Source organism: Dendrobates tinctorius, unplaced genomic scaffold, assembly GCF_039654945.1.
Source record: "Dendrobates tinctorius isolate UK_male_01 unplaced genomic scaffold, ASM3965494v1 ptg000086l, whole genome shotgun sequence".
Lineage (NCBI taxonomy): Eukaryota > Metazoa > Chordata > Amphibia > Anura > Dendrobatidae > Dendrobates > Dendrobates tinctorius.
Genome location: NW_027361754.1, coordinates 28677549 through 28692500, shown reverse-complemented (window position 1 = coordinate 28692500; position 14952 = coordinate 28677549). Strand labels below are relative to the sequence as shown.

The 14952-nt window shown below is 40.5% G+C and overlaps 1 protein-coding gene across 2 annotated transcripts in view; it reads left to right on the top strand.

Moving 5' to 3' along the window:
* Positions 1 to 10383, top strand: part of DSCAML1 (DS cell adhesion molecule like 1) — a 309575-nt gene extending 299192 nt beyond the window's left edge. The window contains exons 27-33 of one of the 2 annotated variants that reach the window (XM_073585240.1): positions 698 to 853; positions 1934 to 1964; positions 2198 to 2316; positions 5438 to 5593; positions 7796 to 7990; positions 8949 to 9257; positions 9455 to 10383. In XM_073585240.1, the coding sequence (XP_073441341.1) occupies positions 698 to 853; positions 1934 to 1964; positions 2198 to 2316; positions 5438 to 5593; positions 7796 to 7990; positions 8949 to 9257; positions 9455 to 9903 (1415 nt within the window). In that variant the 3' untranslated portion in view covers positions 9904 to 10383. The remainder of the gene's footprint in view (positions 1 to 697; positions 854 to 1933; positions 1965 to 2197; positions 2317 to 5437; positions 5594 to 7795; positions 7991 to 8948; positions 9258 to 9454) is intronic. The other variant, XM_073585241.1, reaches the window with a different exon arrangement.
* Positions 10384 to 14952: the final 4569 nt, after the last annotated feature.

The window sequence follows — 14952 nt, the reverse complement described above, 5'->3', positions numbered from 1 at the left end:
CTGGTTTATGGAAACTTTTTTTTTTTTTTTTTGTGATAGGATTTAAATTACTGAGAAAACATATTCTAAACGGTTTCCACACATGTCAACTATTTTCTTTGATTTTGTGCTCTGAAGAAATGGACTGTTCAGCTTTTATGGGCTTTTTGTTCTCCAGCAAATTCAACCTTGATGTGGTCATAAATCAGCTGAGAAAAGCCCAGAAAAAGAGAGAAAAGCATTTGAAACTCTCTAATTGGACCATGAGAATGAGCTCACTGACAGATTCTCAGTAAACCCATTATGCAGCCAGCAATAGACAGTGCAGTGCAGAGTCTAAAGAAGGCAAACAGTGCAAAAGTATTAATGAAACTCAATGAAAAAATTATTTTTAGCCAAAAATACATGCAAATAATAGGAAAACTGAAAAATTGTCCCCAAAAGTGGACAACCCCTTTAGTGTAGAAAAGGCAATTCTGTAAGTAGTGTCAGCTCCGCTCCCATTCATTTAATTGGTCACCACACAATGCATAGAGCAGTTGTGTTCTGGTATTGTACACTATGCACTTCCAGTGGCCACAGCACCCACCAGGTATCTGCTGAGACCACCCACCGATTTAAGGATAAGTCATCAATATCTCAGTCCCGGATAACTCCATTGATTATTTTTTCCTACATTTTACTTTTGAATGAGCTGTTTTCTATTCTCTCTCCACAGGTACTATCCCCCCAATAAAGTCTGCGCAAGGCGAGGGAGACGATGTGAAGAAGCTGTTTTCGATCGCTTGTCCCGTGATCTTGGCCACACTGGGTGTCGCCCTTTTATTTATAATACGAAAGAAAAGGAAAGAGAAGAGACTAAAGAGATTGAGAGGTGAGTGGAGTCTCACTGTTGGCTGAATTCACAACTATACTGCTCAGTTTTGGTGGATGCTGTTGCTTTATAGTCAGTTTTTTCTTGTCACAGAGCTGGATTCACAACTACCCTGCTTACTACTCGTGTATGATGTCTTTTATGCTGTAGCTGATATTGCTGTCTAAATCTTGATTCACAACTACACTGGCTCTGTACTGGTGTATGATGTCTTTTATAATGTAGCTGTTGTTGGTTTCTAGTTATTTTTTTCTCACTTAAAAGCAGAATTCACAACTACACTTCTGAGAACTGGTGTTTGTTGTCTTTTATGCTAATGCTGTTTCTTTTCAGCTTTTTTTTTCTTGCCCCAAAGATGGATTCACAACTACACTGCTCAGTACTTAGTTTACAATGTCTTTCATGTTGTTGTTGTTGTTGCTGTTGCTTTCTAGTTAGTTTTATCTCATTCAAGAGTTGGATTCACAACTATACTTCTCAGTACTGCTGTATGATGTCTTTCATGCTGTGGCTGCTGTTGTTTTCTAGTTAGTGTTTCATTTCACCCCAGAGTTGGATTCCCAGCTACACTGGTTAATACTGATGTAAAATGACCTCGATGCTGCTGCTTCTGCTTTTGAACCTGTTTTACATAGAGACAGGAGAACAGGAATCCCTCATCTCTGTGTTTGCTGTATATAGGAGTCATCATAGCAGCTATTCTGCATCCACAATCTGAGACAAATGAAAATTTAGAAATAGCGTAAAACTGGTGAAAAAGCAGAATACTAGTTATATAATGGATAGAAATGATGCTATTCATTAAGTGCACAGAAAGGAGAGCTTATTTTGAAAAGTAATCTGATTTACAGGTATGATTTATAAGCGTAAGACATTATTCAGAGCTGATGGTGAGTTCATTCTTAAAGCAATTAATAATAAAAGCTTGTTCCTCATCTTATGTATTTTCTAGAGCTGAAATGCTTATTTTTTTATTATGGCTTTATTATTGCTTCCTTTTTGGGATTTCCTTGTTCTGTCAATAAGATTCTTCATTATAAAGCATTTATTTGCGAATAAAATGTTACATTTCTTTTACAGATGCAAAAAGTTTGGCTGAGATGCTGATCAGGTAAGATCTCTCTAAATATTTACCTGTGCTATTAGCTCCTGTGTAAAATCTTCATTTCTATATTGTTGTTGTAGATTGTGGGGATTTATGGTGTGTGGTTATTATCTTACCGTTGTCACATTGTGTTTTCTAATTGTGTGGGAAGTGTGAAATCATTGACGGGCTTCTGCAGAAAGCATCGCGGTTATTCATCATTAGTCTCTGAACTCTTGATCTTTTTCTTTTAATATCAGCAAAAACAATCGCAGCTTTGATACACCTGTGAAGGGTCCGCCTGCTGGACCCAGATTACACATTGATATTCCCAGGGTGCAGCTCCTCATTGAAGATAAAGAGGGCGTCAAGCAGCTTGGTAAGAATATGATTATACGAAGAGGACTGAGAGTCACAGACCAAAAATTAGACCCCTTCGAGGCATATCACCACCCCAGCCACGATGCTGAGCTAGGGCTTCCAAATCTCACTGATGCCTCCCTGAGTTTCACCAAATGATTTATTCTGTCATATTTTGGAATTGGGAAGCAATATATTGCCTAGTATGAAGGAATTGGAGTCCCTTAAGGGTTTTCCTTTACTTCCATTGGATCAACACAATATGAATATAGTTTGGACTTGAGGGAGGGAAGGTAGGTTGGACTTGAGGGAGGAGAAAGATGGGTTGGACTTGAGGGAGGAGGAAGATGGGTTGGACTTGAGGGAGGAGAATGATGGGTTGGACTTGAGGGAGGAGGAAGATGGGTTGGACTTGAGGGAGGAGAAAGATGGGTTGGACTTGAGGGAGGAGGAAGATGGGTTGGACTTGAGGGAGGAGAAAGATGGGTTGGACTTGAGGGAGGAGGAAGATGGGATGGTCTTGAGGGAGGAGAAAGATGGGTTGGACTTGAGGGAGGAGGAAGATGGGTTGGACTTGAGGGAGGAGAAAGATGGGTTGGACTTGAGGGAGGCGGAAGACGGGTTGGACTTGAGGGAGGCGGAAGACGGGTTGGTCTTGAGGGAGGAGGAAGATGGGTTGGTCTTGAGGGAGGAGGAAGATGGGTTGGATTTGAGGGAGGAGGAAGATGGGGTTGGACTTTTGGGTGGTGGAAGGTAGGTTATACTTGAAGGAAGGGGAGGAGGATAGGTTGAACTTGTGGGAGGAGGAAGATGGGTTGGAATTGAAGGGGGGAAGACGGGTAACACTTGATAGAGGATAAAGATAGGTTAGACTTAATGAAGGAGGAAAATGGGTTGAACTTTATGGAGGGAAAATATAGGCTGGACCTGAGGAAGGAGGAAGGTATTTTGGACTTTTGGGAGGGAACGATGGATTAGAATTGAAAGAAGGAGGAAGATAGATAGGTTAGACTTGATGGAGCAGGAAGATAGGTTGGACTTGATGGAGGAAAAAGAAAGGTTGGACTTCATGGACCTGTGTATTGTTTCCATCATATCGACTACATAACTATAATATTTTCTTTGCCTTACAAATTTGTTTCCCACGCAGGCCTAGTGGTTATATTCCTAGTAATATCATTATTGGTCTAGAGACGTTTTGAGTCACTGCTGTAACTGCCTGATGGTTTAGGTTGCTGAATGCTTTCTGCTTGGAAGTCTAGGAGTTATTTTTAATGACAATCTATTAAAAAGCTAATCACCTAACCATTAAGTGATGGATGACCCATACGGGCATTCACCACCTATGGATCATCTTATCCCAGAACTCTGGTAGGTTTAATGGATAGAATAGAATGACTCAAGGAAAGTGCAATATAAAATCACCTAATAATAAAATTATGCACCATGGAAAGAATAATAAAAAGACAACTCGGGCAAATAAGATAAAACAAACGAAGAAACCGAGAACAATGTCTAATAATGAAATTTTTTATTTTATTAAATATCCAACAATATTGTGTGTATATATATATATATATATATATATATATATGTATGTATATTAAAAATACTGGTAAGGGGAGGCCAATGCCAAAATGAAGGCACAACCTGGGGACAGCATTAATCACTTCAATTAAAAGTACCCACAATAGTATCACACAATATAAAGTGAAAACAAAAAAAAAATATATATATATATATATATATATAAATGTAATTTATACATATATAAAAACACATATAAAAAATGCTGGTGCTAGTGTAAAAAATGTGTATAAACATATAATGCGTGTGAGCAAGAGAAAAAAAAAAAAAAAAATATATGAAGAAAGAAAAAAAAAAATGCTAAAATAATTGGCTAAGTATATATTTCCACATAATAAAGTGCAATGTGCCACAAATATAAACAAATAACGTGTGCAAAAGAAAAAGTTTTTTCACATATATGTGAGAGCACAAACGAAGTGCTGAAATAATTTATAATAAATGAGCTGCCACAATTAAAGTGCGATGTGCACATCCTGGGGACAGAAGCAGCTGAAAGGTATTTACACTGTCCACAATTATTTGGGAATTTTATCACATGTTATAAGCTCTGATTTATTTTACTATTGTGGCACATCGTACTTTAATTGTGGCAGCTCATTTATTATAAATTATTTCAGCACTTCGTTTGTGCTCTCACATAAATGTGAAAAAACTTTTTCTTTTGCACACGTTATTTGTTTATATTTGTGGCACATTGCACTTTATTATGTGGAAATATATACTTAGCCAATTATTTTAGCATTTTTTCTTTTTTTTTTTTTTCTTTCTTCATATATTTTTTTTTTTTTTCTCTTGCTCACACGCATTATATGTTTATACACATTTTTTACACTAGCACCAGCATTTTTTATATGTGTTTTTATATATGTATAAATTACATTTATATATATATATATATATATTTTTTTTTTTTGTTTTCACTTTATATTGTGTGATACTATTGTGGGTACTTTTAATTGAAGTGATTAATGCTGTCCCCAGGTTGTGCCTTCATTTTGGCATTGGCCTCCCCTTACCAGTATTTTTAATATACATATATATATATATATATATATATATATATACAATATTGTTGGATATTTAATAAAATAAAAAATTTCATTATTAGACATTGTTCTCGGTTTCTTCGTTTGTTTTAGGTTTAATGGATGTATTTGTTATGGACATTCATTTGGCCTTTTCTTAAAATGGGAATGTTTAGTGCATAGATCAGGGGCTTTAATGTACGAGCTTAACGAATGGAAAACCACATTACAACCTCAATGTTCTACAGCTGCTTGTTGCACTTGCCCCACACTGATACAAGCTCTATTATTCTGTATGCAGTGAGCTCCCCCTAGTGGTGGCTGCAACCAGAAAGCAGTGGTCCTATGAAACCCACCCTACATGTATTCCTGACAGAATATATTGAAAATAGCGAGGCATAAAGCATTGCCCTTTGTATCAGAATCCAGAATGTTGAAAGCACCCAGTTCACACGATATTAGGTTGTTATTGGCCTTCGTACATTATAATAACATTCGTATGGGTTTTTTTTTTTATCTCTTGAGCAGGTGACGATAAAGCAACACTGCCTGTGACCGATCCTGAATTCAGCCCAACTGTAAATCCACAAAGTTTCTGCACTGGCGTTTCCTTGCACCATCCTGCCCTGATCCAAAACACTGGACCGCTCATTGACATGTCCGACATTAGACCGGGAACAAGTAGGTGGCCGATGCATATTAATGTGTTACCGGAAGCTTCAGGAGACGTGCCATCTGCTATAATATGTGCACAGCACGGTGCACAGACCCTCATAACAGGAGCAATGCTACACAAAAGAGCGCTTTCTGTGGGCAGATAATTATGGAATCGAGCTGCATGCCGCCACCGCTTTATTGTGTAGCTGCTGAAATCTGTGATAATTAGGAGCAACGTGCATGTTTTCACTGCAGTGATCGTATTTATTGGGAACAGTATAAATTTTACTTTACAGCATGTGTATAGACATTACAGATGATGGATTGATTAAATAATGTACTCTTGCCAAGTTACAGGCCGCGTTATAGTCCAGAGCTGCATTAACAATTTTGCAAGCTCCAGAGCTTAAATCTCCCAGCATTCTTTACATGGTCACTCTCTATACAGTGCAGGCTCCAGAGCTGGAATCTCCCAGCAATCTTTACAGGGTCACGCTCTATGCAGTGCAGGCTCCAGAGCTGATATCTCCCAGCATTGTTTGCAGGGCCACTCTCTATACATTGTAAGCTCCAGAGCTGAAATCTCCCATTATTCTTTACAGGGTCACTTTCTATACAGTGCAGGCTCCAGAGCTGATATCTCCCAGCATTCTTTACAGGGTCACTCTCTATACAGTGCAGGCTCCAGAGCTGAAATCTCCCATTATTCTTTACAGGGTCACTTTCTATACAGTGCAAGCTCCAGAGCTGAAATCTCCCAGCATTGTTTGCAGGGTCACTCACTATACAGTGCAGGCTCCAGAGCTGAAATCTCCCAGCATTTTTTGCAGGGTCACTCTCTATACATTGTAAGCACCAGAGCTGAAATCTCCCATTATTCTTTACAGGGTCACTTTCTATACAGTGCAAGCACCAGAGCCGAAATCTCCCAGCATTGTTTGCAGGGTCACTCACTATACAGTGCAGGCTCCAGAGCTGATATCTCCCAGCATTCTTTACAGGGTCACTCTCTATACAGTTTAAGCTCCAGAGCTGAAATCTCCAAGTATTCTTTACAGGGTCACTTTGTATTTGTATACAGTGCAGACTCCAGAGCTGAAATCTCCCAGCATTCTTTGCAGGGCCAGTTTCTCTATATAATAGTGCAAGCTCCGAAGCTGAAATCTCCAAGCATTCTTTGTAGGGTCACTCTATATACACTGCTTGCTTTGGTGATTAATTTGCATTCTTAAGCATGACACTAGACTTTCTGTGTTTGTTAGGGGCATGTCTGTGTACGAACTTGCCTACTATCGAAAATTAGGCAACGCAGATCTGGACTCGGTGTACTTACTGTGTAAATCATTTATGTAATTCTAAAAAAAAATTTTAAAAAAGAAAAAGTAAAATGATGTTTTAAAGTTGGACAAAGCCTCAAAAAGAGAATTAAAAATAACTCAACAATTCCTCCATTCTTTTCCTATTTTGTCTCCTACTAAAACTTAGAGAAACTCTTTATATATTTTTATCAGTCCCAGGAGATCTGTCCTGTCCCCTCTCCATTTTCTCATTGTCCTGTGCCTGACGGTAAGACAACTGGCTGCAGCAGGAGCCTCCCCCCTCTGACCTGTCTGCAGCAGGAGCCTCCCCCCTCTGACCTGTCTGCAGCAGGAGCCTCCCCCCTCTGACCTGACTGCAGCAGGAGCCTCCCCCCTCTGACCTGACTGCAGCAGGAGCCTCCCCCCTCTGACCTGTCTGCAGCAGGAGCCTCCCCCCTCTGACCTGTCTGCAGCAGGAGCCTCCCCCCTCTGACCTGTCTGCAGCAGGAGCCTCCCCCCTCTGACCTGTCTGCAGCAGGAGCCTCCCCCCTTTGACCTGTCTGCAGCAGGAGCCTCCCCCCTTTGACCTGTCTGCAGCAGGAGCCTCCCCCCTCTGACCTGTCTGCAGCAGGAGCCTCCCCCCTCTGACCTGTCTACAGCAAGAGCCTCCCCCCTCTGACCTGTCTGCAGCAGAAGCCTCCCCCCTCTGACCTGTCTGTAGCAGGAATCTCTCCCTTTGACCTATCTGCTTGTGTTATGTTTTATGTAGCAATTTTAACTTTAAATATTTTGATACTAAAAGTCAGAATTCTTTTCCAACTGACAAACTATATGTTATGCTAGCTCTTACCCTATGCAGGGGTAACGAAAACTAACCTAGGGTGACATAGGCCTTTTTGAGTTCTAACTTGATCTGCTTTAACTCTAGATCCGGTTTCTCGGAAAAGTGTAAAGTCTGCTCACAGTACCAGGAACAGATATTCAAGCCAGTGGACCCTCACCAAGTGCCAGAGTTCTACGCCTGCACGAACGCTGACCTCTGACTGGAGGACTGTTGGTTCTCAACATGGCATTACTGTGACTGAGAGCGATAGTTACAGTGCCAGCCTTTCTCAGGACACGGGTATGTTCAGTCATTTATGTCCATGTGCATTACTGGAGTGGAGATTGTCCTATGGTCAGTAATGGTCCTCTAAGTTGGTTAGTGAGATAAACTACAGTATGTTCAATTTTCAGCTGGTCATAAATTAGATTAGAAGATGTTTTGAGAGAAGAAAGCTAAAGGTTACAGAAACATCAGACCATCAGACTGCAGAATGAGTTACTAGTGAATCCATCAGTGAGTCTATAAATCTTATCTCTCTTCTCCTGAACCATCTTCTAAACTAATTTAATATCAGTTCAAAGTCTAACTTATTTGGTCATCAACCCACTTAGAAAACAGTTCAAGAGAAGACAGATAAGGGTTACAGACTCTGCTGTCAGAATGAACTCACTGGTGGATTCACTGGTAACCCCTTTCTGTAGTCTGCTGCTTCTGTAATCTTTATCTAATTTCTCCAGAACTATCTTCTAAGCTAATTTATGACCAGTTGAAAGTTTAACTTCAATTTGGTCTCCAATCAACTTAGAAGACAGTTCAAGAGAAGAGAGATAAGAGGCACAGACTCTACCGTCAGAATGAGCTCATTGACTGATTCATTGGTAACTCATTTTGCTGTCTGCTCAGTCTGTAACCCTTCTCTATTTTATGAACTTTTTTCTAAGTTTTATTGATGACCAGTTTTTAGTTCAACTTTTGACTTGGTCATGAACTAGTTTGAAATATTCAGGAGAAGAGATTTAAGATTTATAGACTCTGCTGTCAGAACAAGTGATCTCACTGCAGATCCACTGGATTCTCATTCTGCAGGTTGTTATGTACTGTGATAGAATAGAGGCTGTGGAAGACCAAAGGTCCAAAGGGGCCTATATTTTTCTTTAAGTGAAAAATTATATACTTATATGATGTACAGCTTCTCAGAAAATGTGATTTCTATGGCTAGTTGCGGTGAAGTTACTTTCCACATTTTTCTTTGTAGATAAGGGTCGCAACAGTATGGTCTCCACCGAAAGTGCATCCTCCACGTATGAAGAACTGGCCCGGGCCTACGAGCATGCCAAGCTAGAAGAGCAGTTACAGCACGCCAAGTTTGAGATCACGGAGTGCTTTATCTCAGACAGTTCCTCCGATCAAATGACAACCGGAACCAATGACAATGGGGATAGCATGACCTCCATGAGCACTCCGTCTGAACCGGGCATCTGCCGCTTCACTGCGTCCCCTCCCAAACCACAGGACAGTGATCCAACCAAGAATGTGGCTGTTCCCATCCCCCACAGAGCAAAAAGTAAGCTGCCCTTTACAAAAATGTGGTTTTATACCCTTATACAGTCCTTAAAGACTCCAAAATTGCCTTTTGTTTCTTACGTGTTACCAGTCACGTCAGTGGTCTTCTATACGAGACCTGCTTACACTGCTATAGTACAAGCTGCTTCCTAAAGTGGACTTTATTCTTATCTTTCTTTCTGTTTTCCTCTGTTTCAGGTGAATACTGCAACCTCCCCATGTACATGAAGTCCGACCCCCACTTTCGTAAACCAGACCCCCATGACTCTTGTCCAGTGGTGCCGCCAAGAGAGGCATCCATGCGCAATCTATCTCGGGGTTACCACTCGCGACATCTTACTTTGGAGCCAGGTGCCAAGCCCCCGCCTGGTCTATCACACCAAGCCCCGTCTAGTGTGAACTTACCTCAACGGACTCTACACATGGCTGGGGCATCAGCCTCTGCCCCATCAGCCCCAGCAGCTACAGCACCCTCCGCCCCCGCTGACCCTGCTGCTTCCGCTGGACCTTTAGAAAATCGCCTGCCTACCCAACACAGCAAGATGGGGGGCTCCCGGGACTCTTTGCTGGAAATGAGCAGCTCCGGAGCAAGTCGGGCACAAAAACAAGGAGCAGGAGCTTACTCCAAATCTTACACTTTGGTCTGACACCTACCCATGCAAACACATTCCCTCCCCACTTATTCACAGACTTGCAAAGACCTTTCCCCTCTCCGCAGTGTCTTGGCTGTATTTCTATATTTTGAAAAACATTTAAAACAGAGAAAAAAAAAACTACAAAGGACGAACGAAGAATTTAACAAAAACTTGGTGATAAAAAGACTCATTTTTGTATGAAAAATAGCTATTTTCTTCTTCGGGATAAAAAAAAAAATAATAAGAAAAGAAACCTGTATTTTATCTGTAGAGGTTGAAGCAAGAGCGAGTGTGAGAATACGATGAGTGCAAAGTCTTCTGAATGAGAGTGGCGAATGTAAGCAAAGGTGGCCAGAGGGTTAAAGAAGAGCAGTCGCATGTTCATACGAATCTCGAGACACGTACGTATATAACGTAACCTTTAAAGTGAACCTGTCACCCACTTCTAAAGCCATATCTGGTGTTTACAATCCAATAAAGAATTTCTAGAAATTGCTTTGCACTGTTGACTCGTGGTGAGGGATAGGTGCACTTTAAGGAAGATTGAACTGGACTGAAAAAATGAGCTTGATGTGTGTTTGGTGGCGATTCCAGGGCGTTTAACAAAACTAATCCTACAAATAAATGTATACATATCATTAAAATGATCTTGATTTTATTCTCACTGTTACCCTGAGTATTCCATTTTCTGTGTTTTTAATTTCACCTTACGGTTCCAGAGATATGGACTTTTTTATTTAGTGCTAATTTTTATGGGCTTTACGAAGAGGGCGTGGCTCATAGGGTAATTATGCAGATTAGCCTAGAGACACACCCCAGAGGATCCTGAGAGCAATGCCTCATTTGTGAAGTCTATAAAAATTAGCCATATCTCTGGGAACAGGATGGCGGATTTGAAAAAATAAAAAAATTGAATACTCGAGGGAGCAGCAAGAACAAAATATAAGCCAAAACTGGACATTTGGACTGGTGATAGGTCATCTTTGAATAGGGGACAAAGCATTGCTATTTTTTTTATATCTAAATTTATAATACCCGAGACACTAAATTATGAAAGTCTTTTGGACCATCACAAATATATAGTTTTGGAAATCAAGGGTGGTCCTAAATCCAGACTTTAAGGTTTATGGGTCCATAACATTCTGAAATGGAAAATCATGACATGTCCATTAGCGGTGCTAACTTCATGGTTTTGTTATACGAAATCTAGTTCTATCCTGCAAAAAAAGGAAACTTATGGGAAATGGACACTGTCACACGGTGGTCCTACAAATACAATATGGAAGCCAGCTACTATGCTCGTCGTGTAAACTTAAAGTGAACCTGTTGCGTTTTACATGAAGTCCCATATTATAGAGCAGGAGGACCTGAAGAGATTTCTATAGTTTTGTAGGAAAAAAAACAATATTACTTGTAATTTATATATTTAAGATTCCTGCTCATTCTGGTCTTGAAAGTCCAGTGGGTGGTCCTACTCAGTGATTGACAGCCTTTGTTGTGTGACTGCGCATACAGAAAAAGTCATTGAGCACTTTTCATGACCGCCCACTGGACTCCTAATTCCTAGTAAAGCTGGGATTTTCATTACTACATTAAACGTTACACTACTCCCCCTCCAGACAAAATTATGCTCAGCTCCTCCTGCTCTAGAGCTACACTTACAATATGACAGGTTCCCTTTAGAAAGCCTGGTCTCTATTGTGCCTGTGTAAAGTAAATTTGCTAATATGAGATGCGTCTAAATATAATTTTTTTTTGTCTCTGGATGGTAATGTTCTCGGATCATGTAAGAAGTACAGGAAGTCAAAATAGTTATTTACAGGAGAATGAAACACAAAACAACTTTGAAAACTTTAAAGCAGTACTACGGTAATAGAAAAAAATATATATTTAGAAAATGTAATTACGGTATAAATATTTTACTAATAAGTCCCAAGCACGCTTGTTTTGTGTAGGGAGGTAGTCAGTATACTATATTAAAATTACTACTAAACCTGTCCTGGAATGTTAAAGGGATAGGTGAGCACATATAGTAGGAAGCTCCAGCCCCTCCATGTAGGAAAAGGTGCTCCCAGTAGATGTTATGATTGTGAACTAATACTGGAGATACCAGGGATGCTGAGGTAAGAAGAGGCTGCTCACACAGCTGTTCACCCTGTCTATCTGATTGGAGATACCATTACTGCTGAAGTAAAAGGCTGCTCACACTGCTGCCCCACTCTGTCTAGCTGATCTAATATTATAAATATCAGGGGTGCTGAGGTAATAACTGGCTGCTCACACCGCTGTCCATCCTGTCTTTCTGATCTAATACTGGAGATACCAGGGGGTGCTGTGGTAAGAAGATGCTGCTCACACTACTGTCAACCCTGTCTATCTGATCTAATACTGAAGATACCAGGGGTGCTGAGTTAAGAAGAGGCTTCTCAGACTGCTGCCTTACCTGTCTATCTGATTTAATACTGGAGATACCAGGGGGGTGCTGAGGTAAGAGGAGACTGCTCACACTGCTGTCCACTCTGTCTATCTGATCTGGAATACTGGAAATTCCAGAAGTGCTAAGGTAATAAGAGGCTTCCTACACTTCTGTTCACCCTGTATTTCTGATCTGTATTTCTGCTCATACTGCTGTCCATCCTGTCTATCTGATCTAATACTGGAAATATCAGAAGTGCTGAGGTAAGAAGACTCTGCTCACACTGCTGTCCTCCCTTTCTATCTGATCCAATACTGGAGATTCCATGGGGTTTCAGGAGGTAAGAATAATCTGCTCACATTTCTGTGCACCCTATCTATCTGATCTAATACTGGATATATCAGGAGTACTGAGACAAGAAGAGGCTTCTCAGACTGCTGTTCTATCTGTCTATCTGACCTAATACTGGAGATACAGGGGTGTTGAGGTAACAAGAGGCTGCTCACACTGCTGTCCACCCTATCTGATCTAATACTGGAAATACCAGGTGTGCTGATGTAAGAAGAGTCAGCTCACACTGCTGCCCACCCTGTCTAGCTGAATGTTGAGCGGCTGCCGTGACCTAATGATAGTTCATAATTCTTGATATAGGTTATTGCCAGGTAACCGCAGCAAAGCTTCCTACAGCATATGCTCACAGGCATGAGTCCTATTAAGATTCTAGAACAGGGTTATATCAGTGAAACAAGACAGCTGCCATTTTATATGTAGTATAGTCATTACCGCTCTAGATAAAACAACGTGATTGGCTAAAGGCATTTAGAAATTGTTTGTGATGAGATTTCTTCATTTTTATTTTTCCCACTAAACAACTCAGCCACTGATGTCTTTGTGAAGACCACTTAAAATAGCCAAAAAAAAGTTGTCTACAAGCTGTGGTCTTCTTAAGAAAAGGTCAAAACAAAGGAAGGAAAACTCATAAAAGAAAAATCTGGCGAAAGCGAAAGGCTGATTTTTGTGGGATTAGCTGTCAAATGTGTATGAGGATCTCCCAACTGCTCTCTGACAGGTTGTTGGGGCAGAGAAGGATGGACAAATGGAATCTAAACCCCCACCAAATCCACCACCAAAGTGGTGTTGACAATGGATTACTCTCTCTACTCATACTCATACAGAACAAGGGCACAAAAGGCCGAACCTGAAGTTCATGTGTGAGGGGGGGAGACATGAGAGATTTGTCAGCCAAGAGTTTCTCTGATGGCTATTTATTATGTATGGTCACCTTAATGTGTGACCCTTATTTTAATTTCCATTTAATAAATTAATACACGTCAAAATAAGTACCATTGCAATATGTCTCATCACACAAATTTGCGTATTTCTCCTTCTGGAATGATCATTCTTTCTCAATGTTTAGGGTAAAATCTGTATTAATGGAGACAGCTATTCACATTATCGATAACAGTTGGTGCTTATAAGCTTCTATGTGGAGGGGAGGGGAAGAGTAGGGGGAGCTGAAGGTAGATAGATAACGTACATTCTGCTGCAAGTTCTTCTGAAACGACAGTTACACTTTAAATTTATGAAATAAAAAAGTTAAATGTGATATCATGAGAACTTGCAGCAGAATGTCTGAAAATAATACAAAGCCAACGGTGCTAAGCGCAAACAGTTTTGGTACAGAGCAGCAAGTAATAAGACAAAAAACACTTAATTTGTCCAAAAGGGAAATAAAAATATATATAAAAACTTGCGCTAAGGAGTGTACCCAGATTCAGTACATAAAATCTGTAGTCCGACAGACATGAAAAATGCAAAGAAAGGATCATACAAAACCAAGCAAGGGGTGGGTTACGTTTAGAAATTCTCAGGTGGCATAAAAGCAGTGATCCTGAAGAGAGTTCCTTGTGAGCGAGATGAATGAAAGGTCCTCACTATTTGCAGTCAGTATCTTAGCAATCACTGGTATCCCATATAGTTGAGAGTAGGGTCTTCATAAAGGACCCTATCCCGGCCGGTGACTATCTAATAATTTTCTGCGGCCATCTGACTGTGTTACAGACGCCGCGTCAGGAGGCAAGCCTGCAAAGTTCAGAGAAGCTGCAGGACCTTGCGTGACGTCACAGACACGTGATAGGTCACTTGACAGGCAGTGGAGCGCTACGGAGCGCTCAAGGGGCCAGAAAAAGCTTGCTTTCCTACGCGTTTCGGAATTCTCGGATTCCTTTCTCAGGGATTGTCTGAAAATATCCATGTTTACCATTAACTCCTCTCTTCTCTCTTGATAGAAGATGGCAGTTGGTGCTCATAACATTCTTTGACAAAATAAAGGGGGAGTTAAAGGCAGACACAGACATTCTGCTGCAAGTTCTCTTGAAATGACAGGTTAACTTTTTTTAAACCATAGATTTAAAGTGTAACTGTCATTCCAGGAGAATCTTATGAGCACCAACTGTCATCTTGTATGAAGAAAGAAGGGGGCGTGAAAGGTGAACAGATATTTTCAGACATTCTGCTACAAGTTCTCCTGAAACAGGTTAACTTTTTTAAAAAAAACACAGATTTAGTGTAAGTGTAATTTCAAGAGAACTTGCAGCAGAATGTCTGTGTCCAGCCTTCTATGTTCATAGAATCTTATAAGCACT